The sequence below is a fragment of the Abrus precatorius genome, unplaced genomic scaffold (assembly GCF_003935025.1).
Source record: "Abrus precatorius isolate BTA unplaced genomic scaffold, Abrus_2018 Scaffold4, whole genome shotgun sequence".
NCBI classification, from domain to species: Eukaryota; Viridiplantae; Streptophyta; class Magnoliopsida; order Fabales; family Fabaceae; genus Abrus; species Abrus precatorius.
In genome coordinates this window covers 14,617,860-14,631,425 of record NW_020874384.1, presented here as the reverse complement: position 1 = coordinate 14,631,425, position 13,566 = coordinate 14,617,860, and the positions used below count along the sequence as shown (strand labels likewise).

The following is a 13,566-nucleotide window of genomic DNA, read 5'->3' as shown; positions in this document are numbered from 1 at the left end:
AATTTCTGTTCCAAAATGTTTTCCAATTTCTTCTGTACCCATGAACTTGGGAGGATTCTGCTATCCTTCTTAGTTGGCCAATATCTATTATAGATACAATTGACGTCATTGACTTGTGTTCTAATTTTAGCTTTAGTCAGGAGGTTCAAACAAGTTTTATTTAGTGGCATTGAAGGATCATTTCATAATTATATGAAAACGTTAAACCCATCTCCTTTCTAAGTCAAAACAAAGCTGGCAATGTCTCTAAATCATAGGAATCCAAAATGAACCATATCATTGTTTTAAGGGTGATGGAAGACGAAGGTTCATTAAGGTGGTTGCCGCATTAAGAAAGTCGCATTGTGCTCGAAGAATACTCTGCTTATTATTGCCTTCTCTTTTTCAGAGCACTAAGTATTTAAAATAATCCGAATATTAAGCAGCTAATATGTATTACTTTAAAATTATTATTTTTCACATTTCAATTCATAAATCTTTTTATATATTTCTATTTCATGTTGCATGAGGATTGTTTTTATGAAATCATCCTGTTTAACTAGCCAAATAAATGGTCGAACCTGGAACGGAAATCTCACCGGTTCACTGTCTAGGTAGTATTAACCACACTGCTTTTAAGAATCTATCACAATTTCAGACCTGAATTCAGAGCTAGGATTGAGTCACGGGCATTTCGTAATCCAGTTACAGTATGCCTGAGATGATGCAAGATAATAACCTCAATACCGTATGTAGGTTGGATTTTTTCAAACCACAAATTTCATTCGTTGAGTCTTGAGATCCATGGTACTAAATGTTTTCGAACCTTGAAATCAGTGCTATTAATTTATTTTGTCTCTTTGAAAGAACATATGAACAGCTTATGAAAACAGCTCTCCTTTTAGCTTTATTTCAATAAGCTATTTAGTACAAGTTATTTAGTTAAGCTGTTTTCAACTTATTCTATTAAGTTTTATCGTTAAATTGACTGCATAAGTAATCGTTTTAAAAAAGTTTATATAATAAACGCTAAAGTATGTATACAAGCACATTCTAAACCTTTCTAAGAATTGATGATAGTCCATGATTGTTTACCAAGTAGTTTGCATGATTTGGAAGACAGTTTCACAATAATTTAGCCTTCATAAAATGGATCTTAATCATCTAATATTTTCAGAGGGCTCCAACCTCCAAGAAATTCAAGGAATATCCATCATCAAAAGGTTGCTCTTTTCCTAATTTCCTTACATTAAGCTTATAAAGATTGAATAATAAAACTTTTTCTGTTTTTCAGTTCTCGCCAGAAGTTGTACCCGGCTATTTCAAAAAGATAGATTAATCTGGTTGAATTTGTTTCCTTAATTTTCTGAACCTTTGTTCCTTGAATGTTGGCAATAAGTGCTTCATATGGAAGTACGACACAAAAGGCTGAGTTATTGACTATCGTTATGGGATGAAGGATCCATAAAGAGGACAAGAAAGATCAAATACAAAGATCCTCTCCAGAGGTAAGGGTTTCTTTCCCCCTTCATATTACTAAGATTTTCACACTTCAACATGCTGTATAATTCAAATCCTTTTGAGAAAATCATTTATTGCTGCTCACTCTTAGCATTCAATTACTGAATCTATATTCTAGGATTAGAAACAAGAGAATTATTAATTAAACATAGAGTTCAAATCCAAGGTTTTGCAATAACCAAACCTTACAAAGCGATGTCGTTTGGAAGCTCATGATGAAGCCAACCTGTTGAGCGCATCTTGAGCCAAACTCAAGCGTGGCTCCACTTCCAGAGCCTCCTTGTAAGCCTTAATGGCTTCTTCTTCCATCTTGTTTCCTTCGTAGCATTCCCCTAACATACACCACGCCTTAGCGTTTTTCGGACTCAGCTTCACCGACTCCGTCAAATCGGCCAGGGCCGAGTCAACGTGGCCGGGTTGATTCAAGGCGATTTTCAACTCGGCTCTCTTGAGAAGCGCGTCGCCCCTCTCGGCGTCGGCGAGAGACTTAGCGGCGAGTGGAGACAACGCGGCGTCGAGCGCGTCGAGGGCGGAAGTACGGAAGCCCTGGAGGATGAGAGCCATGGCTTTTAAGAGGTAAGAGGCGGCGTCTTTGGGGTCCAGAGCGATGGCTTGATCGGCTTCGGCTTCGGCTTGTTTGGCGAGGGAGGTGGAATTGGATGGTGTTGTTCTTCTGGCTTGGTCGAGGAGCTGAGCGCCTTTGACGAAGTGACGTTTGGCTCGGAGGGAGGTTCGGTTTCGGAAACGGAGTTTGGCGAAGAGTTTTTGGGGAATGCCGTGCATGGCGAGGTACATGAAAATCATGAGAAGGAAGAGAACGATTTGCAATGCGACGTCGCGTATCATTGCTTCTTTCTCGCTGAGCTCCGTAACCATTTTCGATCTCAGGATTTCGATTTCGGAAGAATGAAAGTGTTCGATTGGTTCTTTCACTTCGTTGGGTTAGAAATTCAGAATCCCTTCTTCCCTTCTCTTTGAGTCACCGAAATTGGACTTTTGACTCTTCGCATTGACCGCAGCCTGCCGTGTTTGATTTGATTGGGTCTTTTTTCTTCGTTCCATTATTATTATTACAATTTTTTTAAGGTGTTTTGAAGCTTCATGTTACATCATTAAAAAAAATAATAAATAAATATTTTTAAAATATAATATTTAATATTTGTAATACATTAAATTTTTATAATATTTATAGTTTTTAATAAAAATATATTATACATATAAAACTAATGGCCAATTATTTTGTGCCTTTGTTTGGTTAAAAATAAAAAATGAGACAAAACCAAAAAGGGAAAAGAAAAAAATAAAGAAAAGGTTATTTTTTATTAGAAAGAAAATAAATTATACTAAATAAATTTTATATCTTTTTAACGTAATGATAAATAAACAAATAAATTAGTACCTGCATAAATTTAGCATTTGTTAAACTGTTTTTTTCTCCTGTTTTTCTGTATTAAGGAGAGACAATATATTTGACTCTTTTTTTTCATGCTTTCTCCTGAAAAAATAATTACTTATAATTTTGAAAAATATGATAGTGCATGGAATTTCAGAGGATGCAATTGTAGAATCTCGTTTAAAAATAAATAACTCCGTATTTATCTTTAAGCTTTTTTAATGTTAAAATAAATACAACCTCTTGTAACTGAAACCCTGACATTTTCACTATCGGACTTGGATAGAAATAAGAGCAACACAATTTTGATTAATTGAAACTTGGGTCTCAAATTTTCGAGCATTTAAGAAACACATTTATAAATTGAAATGAATTTACTTCTTGACCACTTCACAATCTAACAAACTAACATTCTCATTTGAGTCCAGGAAGCGCTATCTAATATTACTTGAAGTAAAACCCAGTGTAAAAAGCGTGAATAGTTTAAATTACTGAAAAAATGTGTGATGAAATCCAATTACCATTAAAGAAACCTAAGAATTAATTAATAATGTTAAATGATACTACTACCATTATTAGATAAATACAAATCATTAACTTGCTTTTGTATGACTAAAATCTTCTGCTCGACCAATTTCATCCAATGGTCCTTTATAAGAAATAGCTAATCAGCACCGCAAACGAATACCAAGAGAGAACAAGTTATGGAAGGATATTAACTCGACGCTTTGTCAAAATAATTAATTAATACGACAATTATATATAACTTAATCGGTATAGCACTTTGACAATGAATAAGCAGAAATGTTACATAACATATGTCCTCAAATATTTTGACTTCAAGCTATCTATAAAAGAGCTTGAGGTCACGAGTTTATTTATAAGTATATTCAGAAACTCGGGAACCCCATACGATACAGGCACAACACCTACAAGCACCATTGAAGTTACCACTTTGACTAGATGCCTTTCAGTGCCCTCCTGAAATGCGTTAGCGCAAGAAGCATCCAATATACAGTTGCAGACAACCAAGGGTTCCGTCAATCAGAGAATACATGACCACCAAGGGCCGGGTTACTTGTTGATTAACGTTTCCATAAAACAGCAACAACTTCAAGGACAAGAAAGACCAATTATGGGCTGCAAATCCTTATGTATCTCCCATTTTTATCACCTCTGCTGGAGACTTCAGCAACTTCTTTAGTGACTCAACTATGCCAGCGAAAGATGGGCGTTCACTAGGGTCACTGCCAAGTAAATAAAGCAAGCACCAGAAACAAAGCAATGCTTAGAAACATAAAAAAACCAGTAGTTGACAAATCAAAATAGTACATGAATTATGCTGATTTTTCTAAAATTGTTAAGGCATCTGCGCTGGGAATCTCTACTCCCCATGTCAGAGCTGAAGTGAGAAATGATAAAATCAATATGTAACGAGGCAATACTCATAACAAATTATCACTTATTTTACTACGAGGAATTTCAGCCTGATTTAATTATTGGCTTGTCCTGACCCATCAATCGCCTAAAGAAATATGCTTTGGTAGGAAATTAGGCATTTAGAGATCCAACATCATGTTGATTAAGAAAACTCTATATTGTTGCCAGGACCGAACTGTCCAAAATTTTGGATTCCATCTTTACAAAATCGTATAAGAATGTAGTTTTAATTGACATTTTCAAATAATTTTAATCACAGAACTATATTATACGTTCTTGGCAAGTCATGTTCTTCAAATACAAATACCAGTGTTCATAGAACACCCAAAAATGAAAAAGAAAATAGATGCAATTTTCTAATAAAATTGGACCAAATGGCACAAGATGTTCGCAATTTACCGAACAATATGACACGATTAACACTTACTCAGCCCAACAAGATTCCATGAGAGAGGCCAATGCTGGGGAAATGTTTGGAGGGATAGTAAGCCTCCTATTCTGGAAAGCAACAGCTCCAACCACCTGAGAGTTCACATTATGATTGTTAATTTACAAAATCCATTAGTAAAACTCAGGTTTCATTATGCCAATCAATTGTTTGAAATGTGCAAGTTTGCATGTATACCTTTCCATTATATGTCCTTTTTAAATTAACAAATTCTTGCAAATGATCCCTACTACTGTATGAATAAACACATTAAGTAAAAATAATTGGCTTCAAATATTTAAAATTTAGAGCATAAGTATTCGTTGTGTTTACCTGAGCAGGGCTAAGTCCACTCCATGGTTGTTCCATGGTCACAAGTTCCCACAGGATAACTCCAAAACTGTATACATCAGATTTCTCATTGGAAGGTTCCCCACGAAGAAATTCAGGAGCCATCCACTCAGGCTAAAAATAAAATCAACAGAGTCACACACTTATTGAGAGTGAGGTACAATGAAGTACAAGTTCAACCTGTGAAGTATTAAAAGAATGACCACTTTCAATATTAAAAGGAAATTGCCTCTATATCTAGGCCAAAAGTAAGTCCATTGTTCACTTATCACATGCCTGAAAATGCACATTCCTCCCATCCAAATGACTGAACCAACATAAAAATGATGACACCCCTAATAAATTCAATTAGATAATAAAAAACATGATTGTATCATTGATTTCAACACCATGTTGAGAGCAAAAGGCTATTCAGACAGTTCTTTTGTTTACAAGAATCAACATGCATTCAAAAATAGCTACAACAGTTCAAATTTTGAACTCTCTTGACTTCTATTCACAAGTTAAACTGGGAAGAGAACTGTAACTAGAAGTTGATATGCTTAAGCTTATGAACAGAATGAGAGACTTAACTGTTCCGGCAACAGATTTTGATGGTATGAAAGTGTTTGCCTTAAATCTGGACAGTCCAAAATCACAAACCTGAACATGAAATGAAAAAAAATAACAATCTACTTGCAAAAAATGTATAAATTCTCATATAAAACTTCTAAATCAGTTCCATTCTACCTTCACAGTCCAATTTTTATCCACCAACAAGTTTGGGGATTTGAGATCCCAGTGCACAATTGGAGGTTTCAAACAGTGGAGATAATTGATCCCTTTAGCCTGCAATCAACAAATGATATATTACCTACAAGATGACTATTTCGGGTAATGAAATAATAATATCTGGCACAAACCACATCCAAAGCCATCCGTAATCTTCTCCTATTATCCAGAATTTCACCAGATGCTGGCCTGTGTATCAGGCGGTATAAACTACCCCTGTCACCGATGTATCAGGAAACAGTGTAAGACATCCACTTCTTCATGCAAGAACTTGAAATATTATGGTTAACAATATAAAAAGTCGGTTGTCTTACCTAGGCAAATACTCTGTCACTATAGATAGATGGGGGCGTTTTGTAACTGCACCCATGAAGAGCACCACATTTGGATGACGAACACGTTTCATTATTGCAACCTAAAGCAATGCAAATAATAACTTTAACATAACTAGCTTCCACTTTACCCCCAGAGAAAGGAAAAAGAAGTGTGTTTCATAGACCAAGTTCGAAATCTTATTGTGCACAACCAGCTTTGCACAAAAGATAAATACATGTTTTAACTGTTCAACAGAGTTTGCTTCTGTGCCCCACAAACCATGCAATGTTATGATTGTCAAAAAGTCTAGCCAACTTGAATAATTAGAGATCATGGCACACAGCAGTATTATTCAAGCAGGAGAACTGTGGTGCCTGTTACTTAATATCAGAGATTCAGAGGGATGAGTTTTACACACCAAGGTGGAACAAATCTGATCTTTACAGAAAAGAGGTGTGCATATTTGAACTGAAAAGAGTCATACATGGATCCAGTGTGCACCCAATCAAAATGAAATGCTTCCGTGCATGCTGAGTGGAAGACTTGTACATAATTAATTGTGCAAGTAGCTTTAGTCTTGTATTGAATAAAACAAAGCATGGCCTTAATAAATGTGAATATTTTCTGCCCAACAGGATGAAATATATACTCAGAACAAGCATGCTAATAGGGAATAGCCCGGCACTAGCACTACTCAAGACAATAAAAGAAAAGAAATGTTAGAAATATGTGTATGAAATAGGTGAGGATAATTGATTATTATCAACTAATATATATGGTTTGCCTTCAGTGTATATATATACCATTTGGCAAACACGATCCAAATCATAAGCAACACGATAAAGAGGCACCCAATACATTTGTCTCATGAATACATACCTCTCTCAGAAACTCCTTCAACTGATCATCATGGAAATCTTGAACTGTTAAAACCTTGACTGCAACATCCTGCAATTTATAAAATAAATATAATCTCCAAATCATAAATAAATAGATACAAACTCACTGGTGTGGTGGTGGATAAGTGTCGTTAATTCAATTGCAATCAGACAGACTAAGAAATTACATGATTCTAAGGTATCAAAACGCTACATCTATATATTCAAATGTGCCTATTCTACCAAAAATAAAAAATAAAATCAGCACAATAAAAAGAAATGTGTATTAACACTTACTGATCCATGCCATTCAGCACGGTGCACCGTCCCAAATGAGCCTGCATAGTGAAAAGGACAGCAGCATTTAGAGTCACCTAATAAGGAAACAAGTCCATGATACCAAAGGTAAGTGGATTAAAGAAGCAATAGAGGACGAAAAAGTACCAGCACCAACTCGCTCTTTAATTCGTAAATCATCCCATGAAATCTCAAGCCAGTCCATTGCAAGTGATGGTTCAAGATTTACATATCTTGGAATATTCCCAGCAGGTAAACAACCCTGGTTTTCTATTCTATTGTCTTTCAGTTCGGACTGGCTGGATGAAGTAAGTACAGATTGCTTGAAAGCACTTTTTACAACAGAACTTCCAGTTACAATGATGTCACTGTTGGAAGTTTCTTGTACTATAATTGAATCTTCACTAAGCCTCTGATATTCATGTAATGATGCTTCTTCAATGGCAGTATGAAGACCTTTAGAAACATCTTCATGGATGGTAGGCAAAACTGAACTTAGAACTTCACACTCCTCCTCATTCCTTTTTAAACCAAAAGAAATTAGAGAAGGTTCTGTTCCTTCAAAGATTTGATCAACTGAAGCGTAAACTGAACCCTTCTGATTTATCAGTAAATCGGATTCCTTAACTTGTTGATCATTCTGTCCACAGCCTGCAGGTCATTGAATAATGGCTAAGACCAACTTTATACTAGAATTTCCTTCTGCTTGTTATAAGATTTACTAAAACGGAAGTACAAAGGCATAAGTTACCCTGTCCCCAAGGGGTTAAAATTTAAAATTTCTGAGCCAAACATGCTTCACAAGCTTAAGAAGGCAAAAAGCTTAAAGCAACTTTAAAATGTATTTACTATGGAGTACGGGAAGTTAATTTGAACAGCAGTGAAGTACATAGATAGACCACTTTTGCAGTGATAGAAAAAACGAATAGTTCAAGGCATTATCAGCACACACTGATGATTGTGTGCATGTACTTCACAGCTAATTGATGTATTAGCGTTTAGCCTGAACATCGGGCTCAAACTTGATTCAAAAATCTGAGTAGTTCAAGGCACTATCAGCACACACTGATGGTTGTGTGCATGTACTTCACAGCACACACTGTTTCACCTGGCCTTTTTACAGCTTTAAAGCTACTTTTAAAGTTAAAGTTAAAAATAAAAGCTTTAAATTTAAAACCAAAGCTATTTGGTAATTCTATTATTTTTTAAGCTTAAAAGTTACTTTTTAAGTTAAAATTTCATGGGTATTGTGTTCTTGGACCTTGGGATTTGAAATAAAGAAGAAAAATGAGAAGTAGAAGCCAAAAGCTCCTAAGATTAACTATGTTTCTTTTTTCAAAGTTTTATTCTTTAAAAGAGGCTACTTTTTTAAAGCTACTTTTCTTAAAATTTTGTTTGGCCCAACTTCTCCTTATAGAAGCCCAAAATAAGTTAGGCCGAACACTACCAGATAAAGTATAAAATTGATACCAATAAAAGGGTATTGTCTCTCCTAAGTGTTTATTGTCATCCCATTTAAGTGATTTTTTTGCCTAAAATATCTTTTCTCTTTTATAACTACATTAACAATAGGGGTATTTTAGACATAATTACTAAGATAAGAGTGGCAATAGACACTTCCCAGAAGAAAATGTGTGGAAGTACTGAGACCCATACTGAAAATCAGTTCAAATAATATGCATCCTAAAGGTCCAAGAATATACTTACGGCTACACAGATTCTTCCCTTCCAGTTACAATACTAACAAACAATTTGAAGATAAACTTTCCAGGTATGCAAATCACAATATACCTGAATATGGAAGACTTTCAGGATTAACAGATCCGTGATTGAAACTTAGAGATTGAGAACTTGCTGCATCATCCATATAAGGTGATTGTGATTCTTTCAAATGAGAAATTTGAAATGGAGAAGGCATTGAAGAAACATATGCTCCATTAATTGAGGAATCTGGCCCGTGGACATTTCCTGGATCCCCAACTAGGTCGACCACATATTCCCTGTTAAATGATAAAACATAACATGTTGTGAAGGAAAATATGAAGTAAATGTCAAGAGGTTGACAAACTTGTCTACAAGAAGTTATGGATTGCATGCAGAAGTCCATAAATGAACAAGCAAAAAAGGAAAGATGCAATTATAAAACTTGTTGAAGGTGCTTAAAGCCCATGAAATCAAGACGAACGCGACATAAAACAAGCAAAACTAACACTAAAAACTTACAGGGAAAAAAGAAGAAAAATGGTCAAAATTCAAAAACTGCTAATGAAATACCTGTAATGTTCATGATTGACAGATAATTATATTGGCATTACCATCTAAACATAAAAGACAGCAAAAATGAGGTTCAAAGTTGGCTGTTGTGCTACCTTGAGAGCTGCTTGTCATCTTTAATCTTGACTAGGCAGGAGGATCTATGATCTGCAACACAATACTTGCAACCACGAGCTATGCGACAAGGCAAACCTATATAATCTGCCAATCTCTGCATTAAAAAAATCCCAAGTTTAAGTTCACAGCTGATCTGTAACCAAGGTTTTCAAGAAATACTACTGCATCCAACTCAGCATCAAATGACCCCAGACAACATTAATGCACCCTCTTCATACATCCATGCATGCTCAACAATATTCTTATGCAACCCCAGTGTTCTTCGATAATAGACACTATAAACACTAAAAGCAAAAAATTCAGAAGGCGTATTAGTATTTCACCTTGAAGAGAATTGCCCGGTGCCTACAAAGCCCGGTAGATAGGCTACCAATAGGAAGCACAACACACTTGTGAAAATTCCTCAACTTCTTACTCACCAATTTCCAGCGCTTGTGAAGATCTCCTTGCTCCACTGGGAACGTACCCCTTCATACATTCAAAATTTATAATAAATATCAAAGCACTTCACATTGGAAGAAGAGATCGTTATACACACACTATAGCTTACCCCATATAAATGGCAACTAGTTTTCCTAGCTGTTCCACCAACACCAAAGTGTTCTCGGAAGCACAATACAACTCTTGCGCTTTATCTTGAAGCAGCTTGAGTCGAGAGTCCTCGTGTCTATCAATAAGCACCACCTCCATAGAAGTCTCGCTTGGTTCAACAGCTTTAAGCGCCATCAAAGTCGGTATCCTTCTACCTTCTTCCACATCATTGCACATCACCCACAGATACGGATTCATCCCCAATATGTTATAAAACCCATCAGATATCTTATCTGTGTACGACAAACACCCACTCACCTGAACCCAAAAAAAAAAACAAACGAATAATAAATAACAACTAACAACACTACTTGTGGTATTACTGTGTTGAATCTAAGTTTTGTTTTATATTAAGAGTTAACAATGAGCTTGAGTTTTATACCCAAAGACGATAAGAAACAGATTCAGCATCCCATGTTTCGGTTCCTGGGGTGAGAACAGGTTCGGTTACGAGGCTGGCCAAGCAAGTGAGTCTCTTCGCTAACGTGAGCTGCAAGATGTAACTTTCTTTGGACTTCTTCGCCAACTTCTCTTTGCTTTGTTCCTCTTCTTCATCCTCCTTCTGCCTCGGAGCAGGGATAGTTGTGATCGTTTTGGTGGAGATGCGAGACGACGACGTTTCCTCCTTAATGTCGCTCGAAAAGTTGCAATCCAACGTCGTCCCCGAAAACAAGCTTCCAGCATAGCTACTCCCGCTCGAGAGCCGCGGAAGCGAAACCTGCCGGTCGAAGCTTTGGTCGAGGGCGGCGTCCTTCACGGCGGTCTCCGGCGCCGGCGGTGGAAGAAGGAGGTCATGGTCTTCCTCAACGTAAGGCTTGAGTTGATGATGGTGGTGGTGGTGGTGGTGGTGGTGGTGATGGTGGCCGGAGTGGTTGGCTTTCTTGTCGATCAACCAGTCGCAGAAAGCCGCAATCGGCTTGTGCTTGGTTCGGAACTTGTCGCCGGCGGCGAAGAGGTCGGAAACGGCGGAGTGTTTCCCCGATGAGAGAACGACGTCGTCCTTGCTCGGTGAAAGTGACTTTTTATGAGTGTCGCTTTCAACGGCATAGGTTTCAGATTTGATTGAGTTGACGATTTTCTTTTTCTCGTGATCTAATAGCTGTTTGGAAGATTCATCCAAACCTCGCTCAGGAAACTGGCGCGGGAAAAAGTAAGTGGTTCTGTGAGGCATTTTCACTCACAACCACTCGTTCCCCACGCTCACGAGCCTCTCGCTCCTCACACTCACTCACGTGCACTCCAATAACCCTAACTACTCTCCCTCCTGGTTCTTCTTCTTCTTCTTCCTTCTCAACTTCAACCTCAATGCAAATATTATTCGATTTATGCGTGCGTAACCAATTCCATTATAAACCATGCATGATATAGTAGTAAATGAACTAATTGCATTCTACTCTTTCCGAATCTGAAAAGTGAAAACCACCGTGGAAAACAAACGGCGATTGAGTACCTGAAAACCACGGATTCAAAGCGCGGTTTCTATGAATTTGAGAAGAGGTATTTAAATACAAACGCTGAAACTAAGACGCTGATTTGAGGAATGAGAGCTTAGAGATTGAGGAATAGAAATAAGTAGAGCCAAATGTATGTGATTGTGAGGTGTGGTTGGATGGATGGTTGTGACGTTAGTTGTGGGTTTAGCAGCAAGGGAGTTGGAATGGGCAGTGGGAAATCGAAATAATATAGAGTCGGTATGCTAACGAGTACTGGGGGTATCCGTGCGCACCCTTGTTACTGAGGTGACACGTAAATCTTATAGCCAATTATTTCAGGACACGCAAGGGCCAAGGTGCGCACTGTGCATGGAGTGCAGTGTAGTGTGCTGCTTGACCGCGGGTTTCTGTGTGCGAGCAGCAGGTTCTAAAATTGGGACTCATGCACTCTCCAGCCTCGAGATAAGATATGTTATATATAAGAAAACCTCGCCTAAAGTAACTGATTTCTCGTTTATGATTTTATTTTTAAAATTTAGTAGTAGTATATTATTGTATTTATTTAAATATTTTAAAGATATTAAGTAAGAAACAAATTTAAAAAATTATAATATTAATACATTGTTATATTAAAAATATTTACAATTCTTTAATTAATATCTCAAAAAGACGGGCCTATAGTGTATATATACATAAAAAAACATAAAAATGGCCTTATTTGCGGGAGGAGTATAATTAATATATATCATCCTTGCCTAAGCAGTGAGATCTGAATATCAATAGCACCATTTTATGGGTTGTTTTGAATATTAAACGAAATTATAAAATAATATAATTTCATATGAAAAATTATAAAACATAATAAATATATGGTGTTTGTGTGAAATAAAAAAATATTATAGTAATTTTTAGTGTAGTTTAGTTTTTAAAATTTTTAAAATATATAATGTAATAATAATTTAATACATATTTATCATGTAACGTTGATGACAATTTTACCGCAACATGTTTATTAGTAAATAGTATCGTATTTTATAAAAAAAGAAAATTTAAAATTAACTTAACAAAATACATTTATAAGAAAAAAAATAAATTTTATGTATATTTATAAAACAGAAATTTGTAATTTATTCTTACCAATATTCAAATACAATCATATTTAATGAATAATTAATTTTTACGGGTGCTAATTACAAGTCGTTGTCCCAAAACCTAACATGGATTATCTCAGTTGACTTGTGTATTCTATGTGTGATCTTTGAAATGTGAACAAAATATATAATTAAGTTTTAAATTTTAATTTGGTATAAAGGATGAAAGACAAAGGGGGAAAAAAAAAACTCTAAAACCTAATGAAAATGACCCCTCGCATCGCAGAGGAAGCCAAGAGCAAAGAACCAGACAGCTCATCTTCCTTTTGGCAACAGAGTTTTCCTAAAAAATAAAGCACCTGTGAGTGAGATAAGTTTCTCACTAAACAAATTGATGCATTTGGAATTAATACAAAACTCTGTCTTTCCTTTTTAATAATGGCATGTGATAACTGTTGGGAGTTTGGAATGTGATATCCAAGTCATGAACGTGCTGCTGTAAAGGCTACTTGCTTGGTATTTTTTTGGGTTAAAGTATTCACTTTCTTCCTTTTCCTTCATTTTCACTTGGTATGCGTGATCCTATCTATATCTTTATTTAATTAAGCTTTGCTCTCTCTTCCCCCTCCCACTGTTCAAAGTGCTCGTTCATGCATAGATTTTGTCTCCCTTTTTGGATAGTTTGCAT

The 13,566-nt window shown here is 36.1% G+C and overlaps 2 protein-coding genes across 2 annotated transcripts; both read right to left on the bottom strand.

Annotated features, from left to right (window-relative positions):
* Positions 1–1,402: 1,402 nt before the first annotated feature.
* LOC113865621 lies at positions 1,403–2,539 on the bottom strand. Its single transcript, XM_027500307.1, has one exon. The coding sequence runs from the start codon at positions 2,374–2,376 to the stop codon at positions 1,711–1,713; it is 666 nt and encodes a 221-aa protein (XP_027356108.1). The 5' UTR covers positions 2,377–2,539; the 3' UTR covers positions 1,403–1,710.
* Positions 2,540–3,635: 1,096 nt separating this feature from the next.
* On the bottom strand, positions 3,636–12,237 carry LOC113864736 (serine/threonine-protein kinase CTR1-like). Its single transcript, XM_027498795.1, has 15 exons — positions 10,737–12,237; positions 10,314–10,612; positions 10,087–10,231; positions 9,742–9,857; positions 9,164–9,372; positions 7,520–8,023; positions 7,373–7,413; positions 7,077–7,145; positions 6,197–6,297; positions 6,014–6,098; positions 5,841–5,939; positions 5,685–5,753; positions 5,094–5,225; positions 4,761–4,855; positions 3,636–4,140 (listed from the first exon to the last, which is right to left on the bottom strand). Exons 1-15 carry the CDS (start codon positions 11,523–11,525, stop codon positions 4,044–4,046), a joined length of 2,850 nt encoding a protein of 949 aa, XP_027354596.1. The 5' UTR covers positions 11,526–12,237; the 3' UTR covers positions 3,636–4,043.
* Between the last annotated feature and the right edge of the window lie 1,329 nt (positions 12,238–13,566).

Excerpts from the sequence above, each read along its gene's own strand:
- LOC113864736 (XM_027498795.1), bottom strand. The coding sequence starts at position 11,525 with ATGCCTCACAGAACCACTTACTTTTTCCCGCGCCAGTTTCCTGAGCGA. Across the intron at positions 7,146-7,372 it reads GTGCTGAATGGCATGGATCA|GATGTTGCAGTCAAGGTTTT; the intron begins GTAAGTGTTAAT and ends TATAAATTGCAG. Across the intron at positions 6,099-6,196 it reads GTGACAGAGTATTTGCCTAG|GGGTAGTTTATACCGCCTGA; the intron begins GTAAGACAACCG and ends CATCGGTGACAG.
- LOC113865621 (XM_027500307.1), bottom strand. The coding sequence starts at position 2,376 with ATGGTTACGGAGCTCAGCGAGAAAGAAGCAATGATACGCGACGTCGCA.